Below are 13,768 nucleotides of genomic sequence, written 5' to 3'. Positions count from 1 at the left end.
TGAACCTTGAGAAGTGCTTGAAATCCTTGATTCCTGCTTAGCTACTCTGTTTGGAAAGCCCATTCCCTGTTTAATCGAAACACAATTATCTATTTAATGAAAACAGCCAATCCCTGTTTAAACGTTTTTTTAAAAACGTTAAAATAATAAAGAAATATTTAAAAAATACAACCATTCCTAATTGATTACAACAACATTCATTAATTTATTGATTATTGAGCTAAGTCTAATGCAAACAGTCATTACTAGAGCTTGGTGCCTGTATTTAGTTTATATATATTGGTGGTTACCTCTCTCTGCAGCCAAGCAGGACCGTAACCCTAGGAACACCTAGTCTGCCCCGAGCAGACTCAGGCCCACGATCCGCCCACTGACACCTGATACAATGACCTGAGGCCTGAGTCACACAAATAGATCAATGAATCAATCAATGAATCATAGCCAAGGAACATACACCCATACACTATGCATAGTTGTACTTTACAGGATGCAGCCTATGTGTACAGTGTGTATGTTGTGTGACTGTTAGCTATGGAATAGAGAGAGTGAAGTTGTATTCCTTCCTAAGATGTCTCAGTCAGTGTCCTTCTCTTAACATATTAGTCCGATGGAGCGCTCTAACTCTGTGTGCCCATGTGATTTCCCTTGTCAACTCATGTTCCCTGCTAATGTGCCTCATGCGGCAAACATACCCTCCTCCTGTAAGGGTTGAGTAGACGCTATGTTTTTCAGCCGGGACTACTCGGTAGGTCCCAGCAGTGGCAGAAACTGGACTGAAGTGAATTGATTCGTGGGGGATTAGAGATTAAGATTTCCCCTCCCGCTCAGATGGGCTTTAGTGGAGTAAATCTGGGGATTATGATGTCAGAGGCCCGTGCTTGTCAGAGAGGAAATTTAATTGTCAGAGGAGTGCTGATGGCTAGGATTATGGCACGGCCAGTGAGGAAATGTAAGAATGGGAAGCCATGTCTGTGCCATATCCCTGTACAGTGAAACCTACAGGGAAGAACATCAACCACTATTGGAATTTGAGAGTTGGTGGTCCATGGCGCTGAGTGGATTGTTCAGATGCTTAGTCAGTGAGAGAGAGAGAGTTTTTTTATTATCTTCTGCCTGCCCTTAATGCATCCATGTCAAGTGGTAAGTAGTCTTGATTGTGTTTATTATCTAAGTACTGTACGCACTATAATTCAGCAAGTTAGCTCACTAATGTTCTAAAATGACATATGCCACATGGTAAAACCCCTCGTTCCTGTTGATCTCTTCGCATTCTTAAAGCCCATTCCTAACCGTGTGTGTGTGTGTGCGCGCGCGCCCGCGCACGTGTATGTGTGCGTGGGCGTGCATGTTTCAGCCTGCCCCTGCTGCTGCTATTGAGGGGCTCACCAAGACCAAGAAGATGAAGGTGAAATGGACTCAGTTGGGCATGGTGTTCTTCCTGTTGCTCTCCCTGGTCATGACAGGATGTTTCCTCTGGCAGTACCAGCTGCCAAAGTTACTGCCAGGTAAGGCTCACTCCCTGCATTCAACCTTGTCCGTGAAAACATTAGTACCAAACTGAAAATCATGTCAGGAGCAAGCAATTCAACATATTATGTAGTAAACAGCATCAATTCACTCTAAACATTTCAGCCTGTCAATCTCTTGGAGTTTTGTTACATTGTGTCTGAGGTAAATGGGTAAAGATTTCTCAAAGCTTATGAGAATATTAGTGGTTACAGTATCTTTACATGTAATCTCTCTTGGACAGATCTACAGAAACATAACTGGTACCATAGAATCTGTCAGGGAGGAATGGGATGTGTAGGATGAAAGCAGCAGAAATTCTTTTTTTTTTTTTTTTGTTACTGGTTATTTAGACATGATTTTGCAGGCATTAGCATCGTTCAAATTTCGGAAAGGGAGGGGACATTTCACCCATAACTTGCAAAAAAAGAGGGTGGAGCTCCTTGTTACAGTTCTGCTCATCTTTCTAGCATCTCATCATCTCTTCTATTAACACGCATGGATCCAGAACTTAATTGAGCAGCTGACCAATTTCCTGACACTTTAGTTCTGGGTTAACCGAGATTACAGTATGTAGCTCCTGCTTCCTCTGCATTAACGTTGACACATACAATCTGAGATTTTGCACACAAAGAAACGTCTAGAAATGAGTTAGAAAGTCCATTGTTTTAGGGAAATAGAGAAAAGTTCCAACACATGGCAGTTCTCCCTTCAGAATGGATTTATTTGCCTGGAAGCCACATGAGGATACATTGAAGTGCTTCCAAGCAAGTCATTACAGTTGTCTGAGGTGTGATTGTGAAATCCTATTAGCTGTTTTCTGTGTGTGGCCAATGGATTAGACGGACAGTGCTTGAAATATGGATTTTCAGGTGAATAAAAGAGAAGAGCAGTTGTGGATGAAGTCAATCAAAATCATTCTGGTTTAATACAAGTTGCAACAGAGAGACAATATCCAGCATTAGAGCAAAGAAAATGTCTAACTGGCCTCCACTATCAGCAAACAACTGTTCTGTGAACAAGGTCACTAAATCTTCTTAAAGACTCCAACTCAGACAGCAGGCTTAGCCACTGTCTGCGGAGTTTACAAGAAAGTATACAGTTGAAGTTGGAAGTTTACATACACTTAGGTTGGGGTCATTAAAACTCATTTTTCAACCACTCCACAAATGTCTTGTTAACAAACTATAGTTTTGGCAAGTCAGTTAGGACATTACTTTGTGCAATTTTTCCAACAATTGTTTACAGACAGATTATTTCACTTATAATTCACTGTATCCCAATTCCAATGGGTCAGAAGTTTACATACACTAAGTTGACTGTGCCTTTAAACAGCTTGAAAAATTCCATAAAATGATATCATGGCTTTAGAAGCTTCTGATAGGCTAATTGACATCATTCGAGTCAATTGGAGGTGTACCTGTGGATGTATTTCAAGGCCTACCTTCAAACTCTGTGCCTCTTTGCATGACATCATGGGAAAATGAAAAGAAATCAGCCAAGACCTCAGAAAATAAATTGTAGACCTCCACAAGTCTGGTTCATTCTTGGGAGCAATTTACAAATGCTTGAAGATACCACGTTCATCTGTACAAACAATAGTACACAAGTATAAACACCATGGGACCATGCAGCCGTCATACCGCTCAGGAGGGAGACGCGTTCTGTCTCCTAGAGATGAACGTACTTTGATGAGAAAAATGCAAATCAATCCCAGAACAACAGCAAAGGACCCTGTGAAGATTCTAGAGGAAACAGGTACAAAAGTATCTATATCCACAGTAAAACGAGTCCTATATCGACATAACCTGAAAGGCCGCTCAGCAAGGAAGAAGCCACTGCTCCAAAACTGCCATAAAAAAGCCAGATCACGGTTTGCAACTGCACATGGGGAAAAATATTGTACTTTTTGGAGACATGTTCTCTGGTCTGATGAAATAAAAATAGAATTGTTTGCCCATAATGACCATCGGATGAAAAAGGGGGAGGCTTGCAAGCCGAAGAACGTCATCCCATCCTCGAAGCACGGGGGTGGCGGCATCATGTTGTGGGGGTGCTTTGCTACAGGAGGGACTGGTGCACTTCACAAAATAGATGGCATCATGAGGGAAAAAATTATGTCGATATATTGAATCTCAAGACATCAGTCAGGAAGTTACAGCTTGGTTACAAATGGGTCTTCCAAATGGACAATGACCCCAAGCATACCTTCAAAGTTGTAGCAAAATGGCTTAGGGACAACAAAATCAAGGTATTGGATTGTCTAGCACAAAGCCCTGACCTCAATCCTATAGAAAATGTGTGGGCAGAACTGAAAAAGTGTGTGTGAGCAAGGAGGCCTACACACCTGACTCAGTATCACCAGCTCTGTCAGGAGGAATGGACCAAACTTCACCCAACTTATTGTGGAAGGCTACCCAAAACATTTGACCCAAGTTAAACAATTTAAAGGCAATGCCACCAAATACTAATTGAGTGTATGAAAACTTCTGACCAACTGGGAATGCGATGAAAGAAAGGAAACCTGAAATAACTCATTCTCTCTACTATTATTCTGACATTCTGACACTTAAAATAAAGTGGTGATCCTAACTGACCTAAGACAGGGAATTTGTACTAGGATCAAATGTCAGGGATTGTGAAATACTGAGTTTAAATGTATTTGGCTAAGGTGTATGTAAACATCATACTTCAACTGTAACATCAGCACTTAAACAGGCCAAAGGTCTGTTTGAGAAGTAAAATGATCATCAGTAGTCAGTTACAACAGATAATTGCAGACTAACATGAGAAAATTACCTGACCAAACATGTCATTAACACTATGTTAGCATGGGGTTTTAACATGATATTTAAAATATATGGTTAACTCCGGTTTCTCCAAACAATGGAATGCCTATGTCAGCATCTCTCCGCTCGTATAATAATTTGTATTGCATATCATTCATAATCAACATTACAGTAGATAACCAAATCAAACACAGGAAATAATTCATCATAATTTCCCCCTACAGTGCTCACAGTGAAGCAACCTACTTTCGTGCTAAAAGTGTTTTTAGATTGTCCGCCTATTTCTGATGACAGTGAGATACTACTGTACTTTCCCCTTAATTTCCTCTTTGCTAAAAGTTTCTGTGGCAGCTATCTGAGAAAGTAATATTATAGAGAACTTCTAGAGAAATATAAAGTGTAGTCAATGGTTTTATTTTCCAAATTCATCGTTACCCCTAGGCTTTATGTAACGGCTTTCTTCCTGGGAAGGATTGGCAGACCAAAAGCTTGGTTATAGTTCATGGTAATTTAATAAGGTAACTTAAACATGAACAGGATACAAAACAATAAACGTGAAAACCAAAACAGCCCTATCTGGTGCAGAAAACACAAAGACAGGAAACAAGCACCCACAAATCCCAACACAAAACAGGCTACCTAAATATGGTTCCCAATCAGAGACCATGACTAACACCTGCCTCTGATTGGGAACCATATCAGGCCAGACATAGAAATAGACAAACCAGATACACAACATAGAATGCCCACCCAGCTCACGTCCTGACCAACACTAAAACAAGGAAAACACAAAAGAACTATGGTCAGAACGTGAGACATTAGTTGCATTCTTTACTGAAGTGCTGCTTCTTACACTTTTACTCTTTCAGTTGCACACCATGGCTGTATGATCTAGTACTGAATCTGAATTCATTAACATACTGTAGGCCCATGGGCCTGTTGACTATAGTAACTCTAGGAGCTATAAAGGCAAGATCTAATCCTGTGTAAATGAAAGTCTCCGTTAACTGCTCATTCGAAATTCACAGTGCGTTCGAAATGATCACCTTTATGACTGTGTTTGTGTGCAAATTGGATCCTTTGTGGTAGCCTATAGACATGGGAACTCAGGTGATTAATGAAGCCCTGTGCAAGTCCATTATGGCACATTGTGTTCATCTCCTTGTCATGTCATACATATTACTCCACCAACATCAAGTGCGAATTTCAATAAACGCTTCTTTCCCCTTCTTCCTATATCTGTCTCTGTCTCTCTGCCAGATGAAGGCATGGGAGGCAATGCCAAATCAGAACGGATGTGCCCACGGTTCCCGGAGCCTCTCCCCCTGGAACACCCTATCCCTACCCTGAAAGAGGCACTAGAAAAGGTAAGAGCTCCCGTGGGCCATTCAGACTATGCACATTCTGTCATGTCCAACTAAGAACAGGGAACATGTGTTAGTGATAAAGCTTTCTAACAATTTCCTAGACACACTCCCCCAGAGGGGTTGTATTACCATGCAGAGAAATGTGTTTGATAAAGAAAGTATGTTTGATAAAGAAGCCTCTGAGTTGGACGTGACCGGTTCCTGCATTAATATAACTCAGACAGTGAAGGGCATTCTACAAAACAGAGAGGAGAGGAGAGCAGTCCTACCAGTCCCAGCACATATCTATATAAGCAGCGGTCTATTATGGATGAGTGTTGAAATTCCCATTGGAATCCTATTAACAATGTCCTCAGAATGACAAAACCACATTGGAACTCCTTGTATCTTTTATACTAACTGAATATCCCTGCATACATTAAGACATTACTGCTTTGCACCTCATAAAAACAGAGAGACGTAATCTATAAGGTTTCTGACTGTGTCCATTGTATGAAGTCATTCCATCTGCCTATTACCTGTGACAGTTAAGAATAATGTCAGTTCATTCAGCATCTGCCAAGCCTTGGCAGTAAATGCACCTCCATCACAACAAATCAATAGGAAGCAGTCTATTTTTGTCCACATAGTGCCTTAAAAAGTTTCAAGACCCAGGGTAACTTTTGAAAGTCTTGTTTCCTGAAACTACAGTTCAACCTTGAGGGAGAGTCTCTGAATCAATTTGTTTCTCAGTAAGAATTTCTGTTTTGTAGTGTTTACAGCTGTAGTAGTCGATATAAATGCTCATAAGTGTTATGTTCTCACTCAGGTGGACACACTGCTGCGCCAGAGTGTCAACCCTGCCAGTCTTCCCTCTTTGTCGGCCATTGTGATTTTCAATGACACCGTTCTGTGGACTGGTAACTTTGGCAAGAGGAACGGAAGTGACCCACTCTCAGCTCCACCCAATGAATACACCATCTATAGGTAAGGAGCAGCAGAGATCTCAGGGCTCTTTGGGCCCTCCAGAGTGATGACCAAGACCGGTCTGTTCTTTTTGGTTTCATGGTCATTCATTATAAGCACCCTTAACCCTTTCTTATTCATTTCTTAATTCGGGGACATGCGTGTAATTCTGTTGTCCGATTGCATTAGCTTGCAATCATAGCACTATTACATTGTATGACGTATTACGTGCTCTGAGCATGTGAATGTCCTATCAGTCACAGCTTTCTTGCTGCTCTTGATAGAGGCATTGATGTCACACAGCAATTAGCCTCTGACACAGTTAGCCACTACAATGCACCGTCATGTACCAAAAAGCTGTAATAGGTATTCTGGCTTCAGAGTAAAGTTGTCAACACTGACCAACAGGAATCTATATTCACTGATGCATAGCTTCCAGTTAGAGTGATCATTACCGAATGAAATGAGAGATGTTAAAGTCATGTGACTTTGCTTTAGGGCTTTACTTAAAGATAGACTCAGTGAGATGACTGCAACGAACAGCACCGGAGATATTTAAATGAGCGGCATGCAAGACTTCGCTCTCACACAGTCACACAGAGTATCTGTGCGCTTCACGCTGCTACAATGTGCTACTTTAAAAAACTTTAGTTTTATTTTTTATTTATTTAACTATAGCTTTGGGACCAGCTTCAACGATTTTAGTTGTTGCGGACATTGACCCACTAAGGCTGTTTACACAGCCACCGTAAGAACCAAATCTGATTTTCTGATCCAATATTTTTTTCTGACTGTCCACACTAGGTTTTAGATGTAACCCATATCAGATTTAGGCAATCACACAGATGTAGCCTCAATCACACTGAAGTATCACACAGATGCAATGCTCATTTCTTGTTACTGATCCTTTAACTTTTGAGGTGGTTGTCATGGTAACGGCAGGTCATGCGCAAAAAAAACTACTTTATATGGCTGTTGTATAAATCAGAAGTGAAAAGATCAGATTCCATGTGTATTTTTTGCTGTTTACACATTAGCAATAGATCATATAGGTTTCAGATATGCAAATAATTGGTCAAATATTGGAATTTGGATGCCTGTGTAAACAGCCTACAGTATGTGTTTGCTTTGTGCATGCAATGTCATCTCGGGGGGGCTACCTTTAATTTTGACACCTGTATTTGGGGAGTTTCTCCCATTCCTCTCTGCAGATCCTCTCGAGCTCTGTCAGGTTGAATGGGGAGCGTTGCTGTACAGCTATTTTCAGGTCTCTCCGGAGAGGTTTGATCTGGTTCAAGTCCAGGCTCTGGCTGGGTCACTCAAGGACATTCAGAGACTTGTCCTGAAGCCACTCCGGCATTGTCTTGGCTGTGTGCTTAGGGTTGTTGTCCTGTTGGAAGGTGAACCTTCACCCCAGTCTGATATCTTGAGTGAGCTGGAGCAAGTTTTCATGATGTATCTCTCTGTACTTTGCTCCGTTCATCTTTCCCTCGATCATGACTAGTCTCCCAGTCCCTACCACTGAAAACATCCCCATAGCTTGATGCTGTCACCACCATGCTTCACCGTAGGGATGGTGCAAGGTTTCCTACAGACGTGACACTTGGCATTCAGGCCTAAGAGTTCAATCTTGGTTTCGTCAGACGAGATAATATTGTTTCTCATGGTCTGAGAGTCCTTTAGGTAACTTTTAGCAAACTCCAAGCGGGCTGTCATGTGCCTTTGTCATGGTTGTGTAGAGAGACGGACCAAAAAGAAACAAACAATGAACCGTGACATCAGAGGTGCCACATGCACTAACTCAAAACAAGATCCCACAAAACCCAGTGGGGAAATGGCTGCCTAAATATGATCCCCAATCAGAGACAACGATAAGCTTCCTCTGATTGGGAACCATACCAGGCCAACATAGAAATACAACAACCTAGATTACCCACCCTAGTCACACCCCGACCTAACCAAAATAGAGAATATGGCCGCAAAACCTGACTCTATAGGGGAGGGTCCGGGTGGGCATCTAGCGCTGGTGGCGGCTCTGGTGCGGGAAGAAGAACCCACTCATCCCGTGGATCCAGCATCGGTGGCGGCTCTGGTGCGGAACTTTGCCCCTGTCCAGACCACGGGTCCGGCCCCGGAGCCAGGTGGAACGCCATGCCTCGGACTGGACTCTGCAACAGCGCAGAGGGAGGCTCCGGCCTTGGAGCGGGACTGGACATCGGCACCGAAGAAGGCTTCGGCCATGGAGCTGGACTGGATGCCGTGCCTGGACTGGGCACTGGCGCAGAGGAAGGCTCCAGCCTTGGAGCGGGACAGGACACCGTGCCTGGACATCGGCGCAGAGGAAGGCTCCTGCCATGGAGTGGGACTGGACTCCGTGCCTGGACTGGACATCGGCGCAGGGGAAGGCTCCAGCCTTGAAGCGGGACTGGACGCCGTGCCTGGCCTGGACATCGGCGCAGAGGAAGGCTCCGCCTTGGAGCGGGACTGGACGCCGTGCCTGGACATCGGCGCAGAGGAAGGCTCCTGCCATGGAGAGGGACTGGAGAGGCGCACTGGAGGCCTGGTGCATGGAGCCGGCACAGGTGGCACCGGACTGGTGACACACACTTCAGGGCAAATGTGAGGAGGAGGCACAGGACGTACCGGACTGGGGAGACGTACTGGAGACCTGGTGCGTAGAGCTGGCACAAATTGTACCGGAAAGATAACACACTCCGCACAGTGAGTGCAGGGAGCTGGCACAGGACATACTGGGCTGTGGAGGCGTACTAGAGACCTGGTGCGTGGAGCCGGCACACATTGTACCGGACAGATAACACGCTCCTCAAGGCGAGTGCAGACAGCTGAGCAAAGAGAGAGAATTCAAGAGCAAAGAGAGAGAATTCAGCAGACAGAGTGGGAGGGTCGTCACAGGGCACACACTTAATATGTTGTGAAATCTGTTGTGAATGTATTGTAATGTTTACCATTTTTTATAACTGCCTTAATTTTGCTGGAGCCCAGGAAGAGTAGTTGCTGCCTTGGCAGCACTGCTGTATTTTTTTCTTCAGATTTGTGGTATGTTGTCATCTCAGCAATAAATTGGAGACCAAAATTGGCTTGAAAATGTATGGCCAGGATGAAATCAAAGGAGTGTTGTCGACAAGCCCATTGTACCGTCAACAATGCCCGTTTCAAATCCAATTGACTTGATGTTTGTGGAGATTGCATTCACGATAAATTAAGCGGATTAAGCGTAAATTACCTTTAAAAGTTGACTGCAATACTCTTGTCTGCCATGCGCCTTTGATTGAATACTGACCAACTTTATGTCTTGAACTATGTATGGGCTATTATTCATCATGTCTTCATCAACATTGGCTCCAGATTTTCTCCAGCCCTGTCTTGAGTGGTGTCAGCATGGCCCTTGAATAGACATATACTGTGGTATGATGATGTCATTTTAAACTCCAAACCCCTGTGTGTTAATGGAGTTAAAAATTATGCTGTTGCAAGAATGTCTGCGAGATGAGGCAGAGAAAACATTGTGAGGTCAAAAGCCTGAGTGTAGAAAGCTTCAGAGAGTGCATGTACAAATGAAAGATGGTTACAATAAGAAGAATAGTACTCATTTGTGCATGCTTGCCATGATTTCTTTAAAAGCTTTTTGCAGGCATCAGGGGAATTACAGTAGTAATTAACACCTGTTTGATTCCTGCCCTACAGGATTGCCAGCCTTTCAAAGATCTTCCCAACGCTGATGCTGTACAGGCTGTGGGAGGATGGGAAGATTGCCTCTCTGGATGACCCACTTGAGAAATATGTGGAGAACTTCACCATTAAAAACCCTCTGGGCAAGTCACGGGACTCTGAGCTCAAGTACGTGACAGATGGTCTGATCTTTCTGGACAGTGGAGAGGTTCAGATCCGCTCCTCCTCTGTCACCCTGCGCAGGATGGCCAGCCAGCTCTCAGGTGAGATACGGACCTCACCCCCCCCCCCCCCCCCCCCCCCCCACCCCATCCCAGGTCATGCCGACCCTTTACACGACAGTGAGGGAAAACCCGTTTTGTACCTTATGTGCTCAGCTGCAGTGTTGAAAACTTTCATGCTATTATGACCAAAATGGCCACTATAATGTAATATTGATGATCTTATTCATTGATTTAATTTAAATGCCACCATACTGCAATCTCTAGCCAGAGCCCTTAAACCTCTAAGCAGGTTTCCAGATTGCCTTCTAAACACCTCTGAAGTTACAGAAACTGTTCAGATTGTCACTGCATCTGCTTATCATCAGAAATAGATCCTGTGAGTGCTGAGGGACGATGAGTTCCACTTATTGATGGGTGACGCTCTGAATTGACAAAAACCTTGGTAATGGTAACATCTACACAAATATAGAGGCCAATGTACCAGTGACATACACCTCCCACAGAATAGTATGTCTTGTCTTTTTATTAGCATATTACACCACAAAATCCAAGCCTGTTACTTCAATATGGCACCCTACAATTCCTTGCTTTGAAACATAGATTTGATTTGATTAGGTTTGCACTTTGATCATTGAGGCATGAAGGTTATAATAGCTAAATTAATGTATTTAATGTATTTGCTTTCTTGATACGTAAACACTAAAGATGTTGTGTTTTGTTAACTGCAGGTCTACCCAGAAGACTTAGAGCCACTAACCTGCTATGGAAGGGGAAAACACAGGCTGCAGTGAATCTGCTGCAAGACGATGTCCTCGTTGCAGACCCTGGCACCAAGTAAGACCTTAGTCATTCCCATCGTTCGATATCACAAGAGCAATATAGTAATTAAAATGTTGTGCATGTCCTTGTGCCATTTAACATTCAGTCAATATTTACGTGTGTAATATAATGGAGCATATTTTCTACACTCATTTGGATGTAAATAGACGGCTCAAGTGTTTAATTCCATCAATCCTGTGGGCTGTATTAACCCTGCAGTCTGCCCTATCAGAATGACTTCTCACTCTGCTGCTCTGTGTTTTGCAGATGCCACTACAGTAACCTAGCCTTCTCCTTATTGGCCCACGTCATGGCTGAGAAGGTGGTGGGCATGGACTACCAGCGCTGGATCAATGATAACATCCTGGATCGGCTGGGGATGGAGGATACAGGCTTCGACATCACCCCAGGGATCCACAGCCAGATGGCTGTGGGCGTCTACTCCAGTGGCCAGCCAGCCCCTCTGTATGACCTGGGTTGGTACCGCCCCTCAGGCCAGATGTTCTCCACTGCCGCTGACCTTGCCAAGCTGGCTATGATGCTGTTGGGGGCCTACCATCGCAAGCTCCTGGAGCCTGACACCCTGAAAATCATGCTGACCCCTTTGTTCCGCTGTGATAAGGACTACTTTGCCAACCGCACCGGCACACCATGGGAGGTGAATGAGCAGTTGGGCTACGAGGTGGTGCGTAAAGATGGAGACCTAGACGGCTACTCAGCCACCTTCTCACTGGTGCCCAGGCTCAAGCTGGGCCTGGTAGTGCTGATGGCTGGCACCAGACCTCAGAAGCAGGATGTGTTGGCCAAGGCTTACAGCCACATAATACCGGCTATGGAGAGGGCTTTCCGGGAGTCCAAGAAGATCCTCATCCCTCCCCCTAATCCAGACCCTTACATAGGCTTCTTCACCTACGGAAACATCACTTTCTATGAGATCAAAGCTGGGGCAGACGGAGTTCTGATCATGCAGCAGTTTGGTCCCCAGATTGAGGACCTGATCCCAGAGAGATATCGGACAATAAAGCTCAACTACCTGGTGGACAGGGTGTTTAGGGTGGTGTTTGAGAAAGAGTACCCTTGTGTCTTGCGGGTCAGCACCGCGTCTGTCTCCCTTGAGGCCCAAGACGGGCAGCTCTTTAACTTTTATGTGTTTGACAAGCGAGGTCTGTCCCCTGGCTTCGATGCACCAGGACTGAATACATACAATGTGGTCAGGATAGCCCATAGGCCGACTTTCTCAAACTAACTGAACTCATACATTGGAAAGGCGCATGAATGTGCAGGATGAAGGTCCTGTTTGGGTCTGTCGCCTATATTTAATAGTGATATTCTATATTGAAAGAGCACATTGCTGGAGGACAGTGAGTGGACAATACCATGATGCATTGCAAAAGAAGGTACACAGCCAGACAAAAAGGTGTTTAATTTACCCATTGTTGTCAACTCTTGTACATAATGTTTTCTTTGATTTCCATGTCAAATAATGGCATTGTACAAATTCATACTTTTTATACAGTTGGTAACCTGACCTTAAGCATATTATACTGTACACAGTTACTGTATTGTGGCACAGTAATAGAGGGGTTGGTTGTTTAGCAACAAAACCGACGCGTGTGCAGCCATGGGGCAAAATAGACAGGTTTGGCTTGGATTGTTGACAACATGTACACTTTATTTAGTCTCTTGAAAACATAAATACATTTGCACAATGAGAAGTTGTTGTCTCTCAAATACATTGTTACAGTTGTTGGTGAGCTAGCTAGCAACTTTTTGCCATATTAGCATTGACATGACATCAGTCAAAACACCTCAAAACAAGACATCGTATCAATAACAAGATGGCAAGAGCTGAAACAAGCCCCACATGGCAGTTTCTTGTCGTTCTTTGTAACAATCTGGCCATCCAGAATGACAACAACATGCTGTCTTCTGCCCCATGGAAGCGTGCACATCGTTTTCGTGATGTTGTCAGCTATCCCATCTATTGAGTCTTTCCTATGTTCTGCACATTGTTACTTTTATCAGTTTGTTCTGTCCTTACATTGCATTTGTAAGCAAAAACTGCATGGAAATATGGCATGCGGGAATCAATCAACACAATTAAATTGTAACACTTTAATTTGCATGTGGAAGTTAATTCTTGTTTTTGCCCTATGAATTTCATTTTGATTAATCAAAAGATGTGCAATCTATGTTTCTACTGCAGCAAAACATGGATTTATTTTGATTTGTTATCAATGAATTGCCTGATCATTTTTGACCTACGAAAAATCCACAAGATATGTTCATGCCAAACAAAAATTAAGTCTCATTTTTAAATAGTGATCATGTTGGCATGTTTTGGCAAGGAGACCTTTTACAGTATCTGTAGCCATACTGTACGGTAAGTATACTGTATGTGAGAACAGACCAAAATCCTTTTGGCAGT

At 43.6% G+C, this 13,768-nt stretch overlaps 1 protein-coding gene across 1 annotated transcript; it reads left to right on the top strand.

Annotated features, from left to right (window-relative positions):
• Positions 1-222: 222 nt before the first annotated feature.
• LOC109891534 (putative beta-lactamase-like 1) lies at positions 223-13,463 on the top strand. The gene is made up of 6 exons (XM_031825089.1): positions 223-1,505; positions 5,556-5,662; positions 6,471-6,628; positions 10,313-10,560; positions 11,250-11,355; positions 11,608-13,463. The coding sequence occupies exons 1-6, from the start codon at positions 1,328-1,330 to the stop codon at positions 12,584-12,586; spliced, it is 1,776 nt and encodes a 591-aa protein (XP_031680949.1). The 5' UTR covers positions 223-1,327; the 3' UTR covers positions 12,587-13,463.
• Positions 13,464-13,768: the final 305 nt, after the last annotated feature.

This window comes from Oncorhynchus kisutch, linkage group LG5 (genome assembly GCF_002021735.2).
Source record: "Oncorhynchus kisutch isolate 150728-3 linkage group LG5, Okis_V2, whole genome shotgun sequence".
NCBI classification, from domain to species: Eukaryota; Metazoa; Chordata; class Actinopteri; order Salmoniformes; family Salmonidae; genus Oncorhynchus; species Oncorhynchus kisutch.
Note: the sequence above shows the minus strand (reverse complement) of the source record. Positions and strands in the feature narration are given on the sequence as shown.

Coding starts and splice junctions, on each gene's coding strand:
- LOC109891534 (XM_031825089.1), top strand. CDS start 1,328: ATGTGTGCGTGGGCGTGCATGTTTCAGCCTGCCCCTGCTGCTGCTATT. Junction 5,663..6,470: donor TGAAAGAGGCACTAGAAAAG/GTAAGAGCTCCC, acceptor GTTCTCACTCAG/GTGGACACACTGCTGCGCCA. Junction 6,629..10,312: donor AATGAATACACCATCTATAG/GTAAGGAGCAGC, acceptor CCTGCCCTACAG/GATTGCCAGCCTTTCAAAGA.